The 13,633-nt window shown below is 47.6% G+C and overlaps 1 protein-coding gene across 6 annotated transcripts in view; it reads right to left on the bottom strand.

The window, feature by feature from the left end:
• Positions 1–13,633, bottom strand: part of LOC138291300 (ankyrin repeat domain-containing protein 17-like) — a 1,121,799-nt gene that overhangs the window by 154,125 nt on the left and 954,041 nt on the right. For 3 of the 6 annotated variants that reach the window (XM_069230308.1, XM_069230309.1, XM_069230311.1), the window contains exon 27: positions 6,506–6,673. In XM_069230308.1, coding sequence (XP_069086409.1) covers positions 6,506–6,673 — 168 coding nt within the window. The remainder of the gene's footprint in view (positions 1–6,505; positions 6,674–13,633) is intronic. The other 3 variants (XM_069230310.1, XM_069230312.1, XM_069230313.1) reach the window with 1 other exon arrangement.

Below are 13,633 nucleotides of genomic sequence, written 5' to 3'. Positions count from 1 at the left end.
ACCCGAAAAGGAAGGGGATAGAATCCAACACCCTTGGAGGTGCCCAGATGGTGCAGGTGGCAATGCCTACCCTCCTAGAGGTGAAGTTCCTACAGGTTGGTGAAAGAAGAAGTCCAGCAGCTGGGTCCAGGAGCTGCAGAAGATCTTACGAGTCACTTATAAGCTGTCTCTCAACAGTCGCCGGAATTTAGGAGGATCAGTGGCCAAGCATGTCACCAACAAGCACCGGCAAATGCATGCAGATGCTGAAGGTATATTTGCAAAGTTCTGGGGACCAGCAAGGTCCAGGAGACTCTACCCTTGCGGCAGAGTCAAGGTTGGCCCTCGGCATGCAGGAAGGCTAGAAGAAGTCAGTGGAGCCCCAAGAGTGAACCACAGGCGATGGACACAGGTAGTCACAAGGAGGCCTCTGCAGCACAACAAAACAGAAGTCCCACGTCGCAGGAGTTGCAGAGCGGTGGCTGATCTTCGCACTGCAGAGTGCTGGAGGCTGGGGCTTCTCAGTGCTCGAAGATCTCTAGGAAGAATCAACAAGCCTTAGCAAGAGCAACAGTCGCAGTGCTGTTCTAGTGGCTGCAGCAGGAGGCCACAGTCTCCCAAGTGGATCAGAAGACCGGAAGGACCCGAAGAGGACCACAAAACCACCACCTGTGAGCAGTCTCTTCACGTTGTCCGTGGGACAGCAAGATCCACCAGCCGTTTGTCATTGTCTTGGGGTGCCTGCAGATGCAGGAAAGTGACTCCTTCATTCCGAGGGAGATTCCTTTGTGCTTCTACATGCAAACAGAGTCCTTGTGACCCTGAAGGATGCACAGCCTTTGATGTTGCAGAATTCTTGCAGGATCTGGGGAAACTATGTTACAGTAGGGCCTTCCCACCAGGAGCAGTCCCGTTTCAGTTCCAAAGCAGGCCAGCAGTGGTTCCAGAGGCCAGACGCAGAAGATTTCTCACAAAGAGTTCCTTGCTCAACAAATCTAAGGACCCCACCCTCGGGAGAGCCCTTAAGTAACCCTAAAAAGAGGATGGTCACTCTTGTTATTGACCCACCTTCAAGAGGGGGTCAGGGAAATCATCTAACCAGTCAGATGCTCCCAGGGACCTCTGCCTACCTTGTTCCAAGATGGCAGAATCAACAGGCCATCTGGCAGAGCTCAGTACACCTCCCTAGGTGGAGAGCTGGACAGAGGGGTGGTCAGTCCCCTGTCCTTTGTGTGGTTTCACGTCATAGCGGGAACTGGGGGTTCCTGAACTGAATCAAACCAAATTATACGAGGAAGGCACCAAACGTGCCCTTCAAAGCAATCTAGTGGTGCTCAGAGGCCACCCCACCACAGCCCTTAGACACCTAATACACTGGGGAAGGTGGTCACACCTCTCCTTTGCAGGAATTCCTTTGTTCTGCCTTCCATTGCTTGAGCCAGGCTCACTAGCAGGAGGGCAGAACAGTGTCTGGGGTCAGCAGCAACATGGGCTGGCAGCCAGACCCCGTAAGGCTACACAGGCTGAACACCAGAGTACAGGGGATCATGCAACTAGAACTGGATTATGTGTAGGTAAATGATTCCAACATGCTTGATACCAAACATACCTAGGTTCAGAGAAGCCATTATGTAGTTGGACCACTCGTGTTGATCAGTGTCCACTACATAGCTTAAGCTGGCTTCCCTGCATTTACAAAGCCCAGGAAATGGGATCTGGGTTTTGTAGGGGTACCCTGCTTATGCAAGGGTACCCTCACACTTAGGGACATGCACCCTGCCCTTGGGCTGAAGGGCCTACCAGAGGGGTGACTTATAGTGTAAGTCGGTGACCAGGATGTAAAGTAAGCTTTATATCAGTGGTGAAATGGTGCATGCACTGTTTCACGCAGGGTGCAATGGCATGACTGCAAACAGTTTGCATGGTCTCCCATGGGTGGCAAAATGCATGCTGCAGCCCATGGGAGAACCCTAGTATACCAATTACCTGGATACCTACATACCAAATACTAGGGGCTTACATGGGTGCACCAGTATGCCAACTGTGAGGTGAAAAGTTTACTAGCAACCAAATTTATAGGAGAGAACGCAGGCTAGCAGGATCCCACTGTGCTACAGTCTAAACACACTGACACCAGGCAAAAAGTGGGGGTAACTATGTCAGAAAGATGCTACTTTCCGACAACCAGTGTCCACTATGTACCACAAAATGGCTTCCCTTCTCTTACAAAGCCTGGAAGGGGGTGGGGGTGGGGGGGGGGGTCTAGGGTTTGTATGAGTACCTCTGCTCGTGCATGGGTACCCTCATACTCAACCATGCACACGGTCCTTGAGTTGAAGGGCCTACCCTAGGGGTGACTTCTAGAGTCATAAGTGCAGTGACCATGATATAAGGTAAATCTTATAAATATGGGATGAAAGGTGCATGCACCATTTCGGACATGCTGCAATGGCAGGCCTGTAGACACAGCATGGGATTCCATGGGTGGCATAATACATGCTGCAGCCCATGGGGGACCCCTGTTGTAACAATGCATTGAGTAACTAAGTAACATACCAGGGACTTAGTGGTACACCAGTTTGCCAATTGTGGGGTGTTAGAAACACTTATCAACCAAATTTAGGGTAGAGAACACCAACACTGGTGTCTTGGTTAGCAGGATCCAGGTGCACTACAGCCAAAACACACTGTTCATCAGGCAAAAAGTGGGGGCAACCATGTCAGAAAGATCCTATTTTCCTACATAAAGTAGCAGGAATAGAAACCACTGCCTACTTCTGGCACCAGAACACTCTCTATGGTTCCCTTGGCCAAGAGAGGCGCAACAGCCTCGTGGAGTATGAACAAATTATCCTCTGTCATCCAGTCGTAAGACTGTGGTATGGATGGAGTAGTCTCGAAGGGGGGGGGATTATCCCCATTGGATTATCATTAAAACCCACCTCTCTGAAATAATGTATTCCCGGTAGGGCAGGTGATGCTGAATCCTGCCGCCATTGGTACATGGTGGTGGGGTAGTGGGGGTTTGGGGTGATGGCAGATTAGGAGGGTTTATAGGCGGAGTAGAGGGCGGCAGACTGACCTGACCGCTGGCCATCTGACCCACAAGGTCGTGGGTCATGAGCCCTCAGACACACAGAGATTGGTAAGCATACGCGGCCCGGTGTCTGGACAGGAATTGGCGTGGTTGGTAATACCCTGTGTATCCACGAAACAGGATAAAGACAAACTAGGGGGCAGGCCGCTGCGAGGCCCAAGGACCTAGCCGAAGCATGAGAATCCTTGAAGTGCTCGAACACAGAGTGTCTTGTCTCCAAATAGATACCATTGAAGGGCATATCTATCAAAGAAGCTTAGACATACCCAGAAACGCCAGACATCCTCACCCATGCGTGGCACCTCAGGACCGCTGTAATGGAAACCGCTCTGCCTAGCAAGTTGGTTGTGTCAAGTCTGCATTAAATTGTGAACTTTACTGTGTATCTCCCATCAGCAACAGTCAGAGTACAGCCCGGTGCTACTTCTGGGACCTGTGGCAGCACAGCTTGTGAAATTAATGGCCAAAAAGAAATGAAGTGTTCTCAGAATGCAATGCATGCCAGACAGAAGAAAATATCTTCTCACCAAATAAGTACAACCTTTTCGATTCCTTATCCGGAGAAGCATAGGGAACACGCTTTGGGAGGTAGAGGTTTGGACCACCAAGCTCTCAGAGGTAGGGTGTTTCGTAATAAAACTTGGCTACCCAGATGCAGGGCAATGGCGGTGGGCAATTGTTCTGTTCATAGGAGACCCTGTGCTGGGTTTGGACCAGGTACCCAGTAGGACGCCAGTGAGGGCATTATTGAATGGGAGCAGGGGTTCTGAGGTGGAAGGTCCCAGTTGCAGCACCTCTGTCAAGGAGATTAGTCTTTACAGCCATCAAGGGTAGTTGAAGGTCAGGGACATCAGCCACCCTGCTCACCACCATTGCATAAGCAGCTCCCTCCTCTGTAGACATGGTAGGAGGAGAAAGCATGCCAGTACTTGGAGATGTGTCCAGTCGGCTGACTTCAACTAAGTCATCAAGCCAGTTTATTTCACCTTTGTCGGGCTGGTATTTTAAAGGGTTTAGCGATCCCTCCCATTCCTCCTTGAGAGCTATCCCAGTAAACTAGGGTTCAGGATCAGAACGAGGAGGTAAAGCTCATGCAGATATGGCTCAGTGTCAGAGTCAGGGCTGACAATGAGGATGGCACTACTGGTGAGCACCGAGAAAGGTCAAGGTGGTATGACTGGCGCCAGTCTGGATCCAGGACCGGATCCCCAAGAGCCCCTCGAGGTAGAGGCCAAAGGCGCAGAACGTGAGGGGGCCCTCTCCGACCCCACGGGGCCCAAAGGCACTCTAGCTGGGTCAGACTCCCCCAAAATGAGGCATATGGCCTCAGTGAACTCTATTTTGGGCAGGGGTCACTCGGGCTTTCAGTAATTCATGGAGGCGCGGACCCAACCCAGAGACAGGTTCCGCCGAACAAGGTCTAGAATGAGGATGCTTCATCATTGCGTCGGCCAACCGACAAAGAGATGCTGAAGAGCGCTTCAACTTCTTACTTTTCTTCTTATGCCTCTGCTTACCTGATCGCTCTGAAGCCTTCGAGTGGGATGACTGCTTCTTCGGACTCTGCAGCTGGTCCTGGTACCTTCCTCTCGACCGAGACCCGCATGAAGTTGCGTGATGAGCCACCACCAGCTTTAGCGTGCGCTGCCTCAAAGCCTTCGGATGCATGGCCCGGCACTCAGAGCAAGACTTCAGGTCGTGGTTGTGCTCGAAACACCACAAAAACACAAGGTGCGGATCCTGTCATGGACATCGTCCAATGACAGGAACAGAAGGGCTTGAAACCTGTATACTTAGAAGACATCCATCGATACACCAGGAGAATTTCTCAAAAAAGAACTTGACAAAAGGAAAAAAAAAAAAAAGACAGTTAAATGACTGAGGGGTAGCTCTCAGCATCAGCACTGGATGGCGCGTAAAGAAAAGAACTGACTGCGCTCCTGGATGGCACGCACATAGGAACAGCAACATTATTTCCGGTGCGGATGAGTAAGATGACGGACCCGATCGATGCCAACTACTGGTGTGCAGCAGTACTGCTCACAAAAAGCTTCCAGATCCAGTCTGATGCCTGGGGATAATACAAAGGAAAGGAAACTGCAGCTAGAAAGCTATCAGATCAGCCAATAACACCATCTCCCACTTTCAGGAGGTAGCCATGGCCTTAAGCTCCTCTTCTTTCATATGTTACAGGTTTATTGATCTGAGGCAAATCGATTTCTCCACATCACTGGGTTCTGCAGTGGACCCTCTTCTGCTCCATCCGGAAGCTCTTCATGGACTAAGCCCTAGGAAGCTTATATGTGCTCTCCCCCCACCCCCTTTCAGTTCTTCAGCACTGAAAAAGGAAATCATTTACACGCTGGTAGGTAAGGAGCTAAACCAAAAAAAACAACAACAAAAAAGTGCTACCACCTTCTGAGAGAGAGATACTGCTCCAGATTTTATTCTACTTCCCTAGCAGGAGGTGTTGGATGTCTCACACAACAGACCCTATGGCCAAAGACACCTTAAAGGGCTAGGCTTAAGCCCAACTCAAAGATACTCAGGAGCACTCAAGTCTAAAATATTTACGAACCTTTTCTTCTGCGATGGAATTTAGGATATGGTCAAAGGATACAGATATGGGGAACCTGGTCCCACGATTGCTTCTCGGAAAATTCAGTGTGGTTGCTGAGCATTCAGGAACCAAAGCAATGATAAAAGCCTTCACCACCAAAATAGTTTACCCAAAACAGACCATCAAACTGAGTGAACCATTGATGCTCTATGGACAAGCCTGTGGTTCAGTCAATTGAGGCTCCTGCATCTAGTCAACAATTCCTGCTTAGCCAGAGTCTACAGTCTACTGGTGCCCCACAATCAGCTGAACACAACTGACTTATGGTGTGTCTGTAAAGAACAAATCTCACTCTGTAGTGCCAATGGTTTGCTAAGTGGCTATTTATCATGATTTACAGGTCGTTGCAAAGATTTTCTAGTGAAGAAACACCCACAGAACAGTGTGTGCCCTCTGCAATCACTGACTCTTACCAGTGCCCAATGGAATGTCTTTGGGCATCCCCTGTAAGTCTGGACTGGTAATCATTAAGCAGACAACCATGCAAAAGATTTACTTGTTAGCCTGCGAATGAACTTTAGCTTATACAGGTTTCCTTTTTTTGTTACCAAACATGAATTCTGCAATTTGTACACATCACACATGGAACGTGTTACAACACACCAATACACACTGTTAAACTGTCTTAATTCAATTGCAAAAGAAACATGCAAAATAAAAGAACGTCTGGGCATACACAAGGCCTTAATCATGTGTATTTGCTTCTCACAAGTAACTCAAATGTCATCAATTTGCAATGCAAGAAAACAAAGCAGTTACAAAAGAACAGTACATTTAATTTTGAGAAAAATACAATCGGAGTTTCTTGCCTCTGGTTTTTTACTTGCCTTCTTACAACTTCCTTCCAACCATCTTCCCTCTTTTGGCTTCTTTTAGGACTAGCTATTGTTAATTTCCCATTTGGTGAGGAAAGTGGAGAGGGCTTAGCACACATAGGCAAAGAGTTGACAGGAGTTTCACCTATGCACTCAGATAACCTAGAAAAATAAAGTAACTCATCAAACATTGTGACCATAATATTTTTAAATAATAAAACAATATCTGAAGCATTAGGTGTTAGGATTGGTTTTCGATGCACGGAACAAGCTGTAATCCTGTCTGAATTTCAATTGTATTACCCAAAACATTCCTATGCAATGAAAATGGCCATTTCCAAACAATTCATGAATATGTGCCCTTCACAATCTGTTACTGCCACTCTTAGCCCTGGTATGTCGTGGTTTCAATAACTGCAAAATCAAGAATAGAGTGCACTAATAATATTTCTAGACACAATATGATGAAGAGGTATTTTTGTATTGATTACAAACTCTGATAGAAAAATCTTGCAGAGCTTTAACAGAGGTCAAAAACATCTGATTTCCAAACTTCTCGACTATGACGACACATCAACAAGATGGAGTGTAACATGGTATGTAGGTGGAAGGGAGAGTGAAGAATTAGGAATTTTAACACTGACGGCCAAATGAGACTATGGAACCACATATTCTGAAAGCCTAAAAAACGAAATAGCAATTCTTTCTCCACAAGACCTGAAGCGTTTGCCACAATGACCATCATGTACATTATCCTAAACACATGGCAACATGTGTTTAGATGATCTATTTACCTAGCTGTCAGTAAGTTCCCTATACAATAAAGATGTGACTGAGCAATGAAGCCCAGAACTTTTATATGCAGGGTCATACAGTATCTAACCCCTACTACCACCTATAGTAACAGCTTTAGCTGCCTAGCTATCCAGAGATACTGAAGAATCCAAATATAGTAACTCTTTTATATAATTGGAGTGCTTTTGTACTGCGGCCTGAGCACACCTGTGGTAAGGAAAATGTTACTTACCTATTAAGCATCTGTTCATGTCAGAGTGCTGTAGATTCATATGGTAAGCATACTCCTGACACCTAGTGTTGGGTCCAGACTGGTGCAAGTTGTTTTTCTCCGAAGAGTACGGAGTCACGAGATCGAGTGACTCCTTATCTCGGTGATAGTGCACATGGGCATCGACTCTCTTGTAAGATTGTTTTCCCACAGGCAGGTGCAAAAGGGAGTGTAGGAGAAATATAGAGAAAGATGTCCATGCTAAATGTAACTACATATTTACAAATATAATTTAACTGCAATGGCCACAGGCATCTGGGAAGGAGGGAGGGGGCATGTGAATCTATGGGACAGTAAGCCACGAAAGATGCTTATGGGTAACATTATCCATTCAATGATTAGTGGCTGCAGATACACATGCTCTGCATAGATTGTGAAACAGTCTCTCCATAAGAACAGTGGCTAGCCGGTGGGAGTTGTAGTTGACTGGAAAAGTGTTTGCACCACAGCTTGACCTACTTTGGCTTACTGATGTGCTAGCACATTTACAAAGAAATGTTTTGTGAGTGTGTGTGTGGAGTAGACCACATAGCTGCCTTACAAATGTCAGCTATAGGGATATATATTTTTTTTTTTTTAAAACACATAATGGCACATTTTTTCCTAGTAGAATGTGCTCTAGGAGCAACAGGTCTCTTTGCTTTAGCACAACAGATCTGTATACATTTAACTATCCATCTAGCTACACCCCTTTTGGATATTTGACTGCCTTTGTGAGGTAGTGAAAAGACTACAAAGAGCTGTTTAGTTTTCCTAAACACTTTGGTTCTGTCAATGTAAAACATGGGTGTTTTATTTTAACATCTAGAGTGTGGAGAGTTCTTTCTGCAACAGAGTCAGGATATGGAAAGACGACTGGTAGCTCAATGGAGTGGTTTATATGGAACTGTGAAACCACCTTAGGAAGGAACTTCAGGTTTGAAGGAAGGACCACTTTTTCTCTATAAATTGGCAAGAAAGGTTCTTCCAAGGTTAATGCCTGGAGCTCACGGACACGCCTGAGTGATGTGATGGCAACTAAGAAAGCTACCTTCCAAGAAAGGTATTGAAGAGGACATGGATGAAATGGCTCAAAATGAGGGCTCATTTACCTGGCAAACACAATAGTGAGGTTCCAGGTTGGTGCAGGGGCACCCAGGGTGGAATGACCCACTTAAGGCCTTCCATGAAAGCTTTAATGACTGGGATGCTGAACAAAGAACTATGCGGTCTGTTCTGTAGATATGTAGCTATAGCAGCGAGATGTAGGCGAATGGCAGTGTAAGCTAAATTTTCTTTTGGTAAATGAAACAGATAAATGATCTCCTGAACGGTAGCTTTCATGGGGTCAATATGTACAGGTTGACAGTAGCAAACAAAATGGTATCATTTTCCAGCATAACATGCTCTAGTTGTGGGTCTACGGGCCTTCCTGAGAATATCCATACATTCTGCAGGCAATCCTAGGTAACCAAACTATGATCTCAGAAGCCATACTGCAAGTTTGGGGATTTGGGGTCTGGGTGTCCCATTTGTCCTTGACTTTGAGGGAGAAGGTCTGGTCAGTTGGGGAGCTTCTTGCGTGGGACTACGGATAGTTCTAGAAGTGTAGGGAACCATGGTGGATGCGACCAACTGGGAGTGCTACAAGGATCATGGTGAGAGACATTTGCCTGATCCTCTGAACCAGAAAATAGAATGAGAGGGAGAGGTGGAAAAGTGGAAGCAAATATCCCTGACTTGTTCATCTACAGAGCATTACCCTTGGATAGAAGGTGTGGATATCTGGAGGTGAAGCTTGGGCATTTTGCGTTTTCTGCTGTGGCAAAAAGGTCTATCTGAGAAGTTCCCGCTTACCAAAGTATGGCCGGAGGACTTGTGGGTGGAGTTCCCATTCATGGACATGTTGCTGCATCCTGCGGAGCAAGTCTGCAAAGCCTCTGTCCGTCTCCGGGAGACACTCTGCCACCAGGTGGAATAAAAAAACCTTGTGAGATAGGTGATGATGAAATGTTTCAGGGTTAGAAACATTCCTGAAGCTCAAGGTAAATGATGTGTAGGGATTGGTGAAAGATCCCAGAGGCCCTGTACTGTGAGGTCTTGAAGTGAGCGACCCAGCCTGTCAGTGATGCGTCTGCAGTCAAAATTACCTGAGGCACAGGCTCTAGAAAAGGACGCCCCTTCAACAGGTTGGTGATGTTCCACCATTGCAGAGAACGTGAGTATGACGGTCTAAGAACATTAGATCTTTGAGGTGATCCTGTTACTGAGACCACTGATAAGAGGCACTGCTGTAGGGGAAGCATGTGTAGTCTGACACAGGAAACTATGGCAATGCAAGACGTCATCATCCTTAACAGTCTCATAATCACCCTGACTGTATACGCATGATTCTCCTGAAATTGAGGGAGAAGAGACTGAACACTGGGTTGCTAACCCTAACTCCGCATTGAGAATAGCTCCTAGAAAAGGCTATACCTGACGAAGTTGAAGGTGGGACTTGGAGAAGTTCAGAATAAAACCTAGTGTGTGAAGGAGATCTAAGGTACTGGCTTCAGTGAGCCAGTTGTCCAGATAAGGAAAGACATGGATGTTCTGCCTTCTTAGGTGTGCAGCCACTACTGCTAAACACTTCATGAAGACTCTAGGAGCGGTAGTGACCTTGAAAGGTGGAACACTGAACTGGTAATGTCTGCCTGCAACCAAGAATCATAAGTATATTTGGGGTGGATGGAAATTTGAAAGTAGGTATCCTTTAGATCTAGAAATGTCACAAAGGCACCTTGCTGTAGAAGTGGAATAACATCTTGAAGAGTTACCATGTTAAAGAGCTCTGAGAGGATGTATTGGGTTAGGGGCCTGAGGTCGAGAATAGGCCTGAGAGAACTGCCCTTTTTGGGAATTAGGATGTATTGGGAGTATACGCGCGACTCTGTTACAACGGAACAGGCTCTAGGTCTCCTTTGAAAAGAAGGGATTGGGCCTCTTGTTTAAGAGTGAGTTGTTCCTGAGATAGTTTGTGGGTGCAGTAGGAAGCTGGCCTGGTGTCTTGAGAGCACATATGGTGTTATCACCTTATACCAGGTCCAGGTATCCCCTATTAGTGAAGTGTAGGCAGTGTCTAGAAAGCCAGAGCTCTCTATAGGTAGCTGTGGATGAGCAGCCAAGCGTTATCTAGGAGATATGCAAAGCTTATGCAATCCCACTACAGTCACACAGCACTTACACACATGAAAGTACCACACAGTGTTACAAAAACAGGGTACTTTATTATAGTAACACAAAGGCTAGAATACTGAAAGGCAATCCTCCAACTGGAGGTAAGTAAACACACCATTATATACAGATTAGCAATCAGTAAATAGCACAGAAAGCATTAAGCAATGGTAAAAGCAATAGCAAATAGGGCGGGCCCGAGGGGGGACCAAACCATATACTGAAAAAGTGGAATGTGAAAGGCAGTCCCCACCCAAAAAAGTGGAATCAGTAGAAGGGAGCTGGAGGGGAGCAGAGGTAAGTACCTGGTAGTCCCCAAAACTAACAAGGACTTTGGAAAAGGATTAGGCATTACTCAACCAAGACTGGAAGGAGCCAAAGGTGGATCCTGACAGAAGACGACCTGCAAAGGAAAGGGACCAAGTCCAGTTTGAGATGGAGTGTCCAGTTGTGGAAGGAGCCACTAACCACCCTTCTGTGGATGCAGGAGCAGGTCGACAGTGGATGAAGAAATTCAGCAGTGCAGCACAGGATATAAAGGGAAGTCTCAGGAGTGACGCAAGTGATGTCCCACGTTGGCGGTTGAGATCTTTGGTTGGTGATGCTAGAAAACCACCAAAAAGTCTTGGCAAATACAAGAGGCGGAGAAGGTTTGCACGGCTGAAGAGGACCAGCAAGGTCCAGGGGACTTGCCCCAAGCAGGAGAGTCCAAGGTGACCCTCAGCAGCTGGGAGAGTCACAAGAAGAGGAGGCAACTCCCACAAAAAACCCATTGGCAGCAGGCACAGGAGTTGCAGTGAGGCCCACTCAGCACACCTGAAGAGGAGTCACACATTGCTGGAGCAGCAGGCAGGAGACAGTGCTTTGTAGGAAGGAGAGCTGAAGGCCGGGGCTACACGGAGCCTGAAGATCCCTTGGAGGAGGCGCAAACAATTCTTGGTAGCTGCGAGTCGCACTGCACAGGGGTACTGTACTGCAAGGAGAGGCAAAGGCTTACCGGCTCCCAAGTTGGACAGCTGGTTGAGAGGACCACTCTAGATCACCACCAGTGAAGCAGGATCCATGCAGTTCCGGAGGAGAGCAGATCCACGCAGCCGGTCGTCGTTGCACTTGGTGTTTGCCGATGCAGGGGAATGACTCCTTCACTCCAAGGGAGATTCCTTCTTACTTTTTGTGCAGACTGAAGACTCGACTACCAGAGGATGCACAGCCAGGAAAATGTTGCAGTTGATGGAAGGAGCCGGAGAAACCATGTTGCAGAGCTAGGTCGTCGCTGTAGTTGCAGACTGTTGGTTCCTGGAGGGTCCTGTTGCAGTCCAGGTGGCCAGAAGATGACGTAAACATTGTAGAGGAGTCCTGCTGGAATCTTGTACGTCAAATCAGAGGACCCACCCAAGAGTCGGCGAAACGGGATAGGTCACCTAGCAGGGTGGCCGTTTATCAGGAGGGGGCTGTGACGTCACCTATCTGAACTGGACACTCATTACTCCCAGAGGCCTCTGCCCACCTTGGATTCAAGATGGCAGAATCAAGTGACCACCTGGAGGACATCTGGGCACCACCCCTAGGGTGGTGATGGACAGGGGAGTGGTCACGCCCCTTTCCTTTGTCCAGTTTCGCACCAGAGCAAGGACCGGGGGTCCTTTGACTGGTGCAAACCGGTTTATGCAAGGAAGGCACCAAATGTGTCCTTCAAAGCATACCGGTGGTTTGGGGAGGCAAACCACCCCCAAGCTATGTAACACCTATTTCAAAGGGAGAGGTAGTTACCTCCCTCTCCCACTGGAACTCCTTTGATCTGCCTTCCTCTGCCTGAGCTGGTCAAGCATCAGGAGGGTAGAAACCTGTCTGACCTGTGACAGCACCGCGGGCTGCTCAGAAAACCCCAGAAGAGTGGTAGGAGCAATGCTGGGGGCCCTATAAGGAGACCCTAAAGTGCATGGTATCATACAACCAATACTGGCAACAGTATTACGGTATGACTCCGGCATGTTTGATACGAAACATGCCCAGGTTCGGAGTTACCATTATGTAGCCGGAGTGACCTGTGTCTGCTACATGGGTAAAATGGCTTCCCCACACTTATGAAGTCCAGTGTAATGGAGCTGGAGTTCATAGGAGCACCTCTGCTACTGCAGTTGTGCCCTCACACACAGATACCTGCAACCTGCCTTCTGGGCTAGGAGGGCCTACCTTAGGGGTGTCTTACAGTGCCCTGTTGCAGTGACCTGTAGTGAAAGACAGCATGCACCGTTTCATGCAGGCTGCAATGGCAGGCTTGCAGAAACATTTTGCATGGGCTCTCATGGGTGGCAAAATGCATGCTGCAGCCCAAGGAGAACCCCTGGTGCCCCAATGCCCTGGGTATCCAAGTACCAAATACTAGGGACTTATATGGGGGCACCAGTACGCCAATTGTGGGGTGTGCACAGTCGTAGACAACCAAATTTAGTGGGTGAACGCACAATCACTGGGGCACTTATTAGCAGGATCCCAGTGAAAACAGTCAAACCATATTGACAGAAAGCAAAAAGTGGTCGTAACCATGCCAAAGAGAGGGTACATTCCTACAGCATTCTGTACACTCCTGAATTTGGAGGCAGTGCTGGTCTCCAATACAGGCTCAACAGGAGAAGGTGTAGCAGACGACTGGCTGGAGTCTGTGGTCCGAAGATTTTGGCTTTGTGTGTTTCGGCACCAAAGGTTTCAGTCGGGGCAATTTTCTTGGCACTTTAGTGCAAGAATTATGTGTTTGGCTCAGATCCGAGGCTTGGAACGAAAAGGAATGAAAATGTCACTTACCCAGTGTACATCTGTTCGTGGCATCAGTCGCAGTAGATTCGCATGTTCTGCAATAGCTC

This window comes from Pleurodeles waltl, chromosome 1_1, assembly GCF_031143425.1.
Source record: "Pleurodeles waltl isolate 20211129_DDA chromosome 1_1, aPleWal1.hap1.20221129, whole genome shotgun sequence".
Classification (NCBI taxonomy): Eukaryota; Metazoa; Chordata; class Amphibia; order Caudata; family Salamandridae; genus Pleurodeles; species Pleurodeles waltl.
This window is presented reverse-complemented; position numbering and strand designations above follow the sequence as displayed.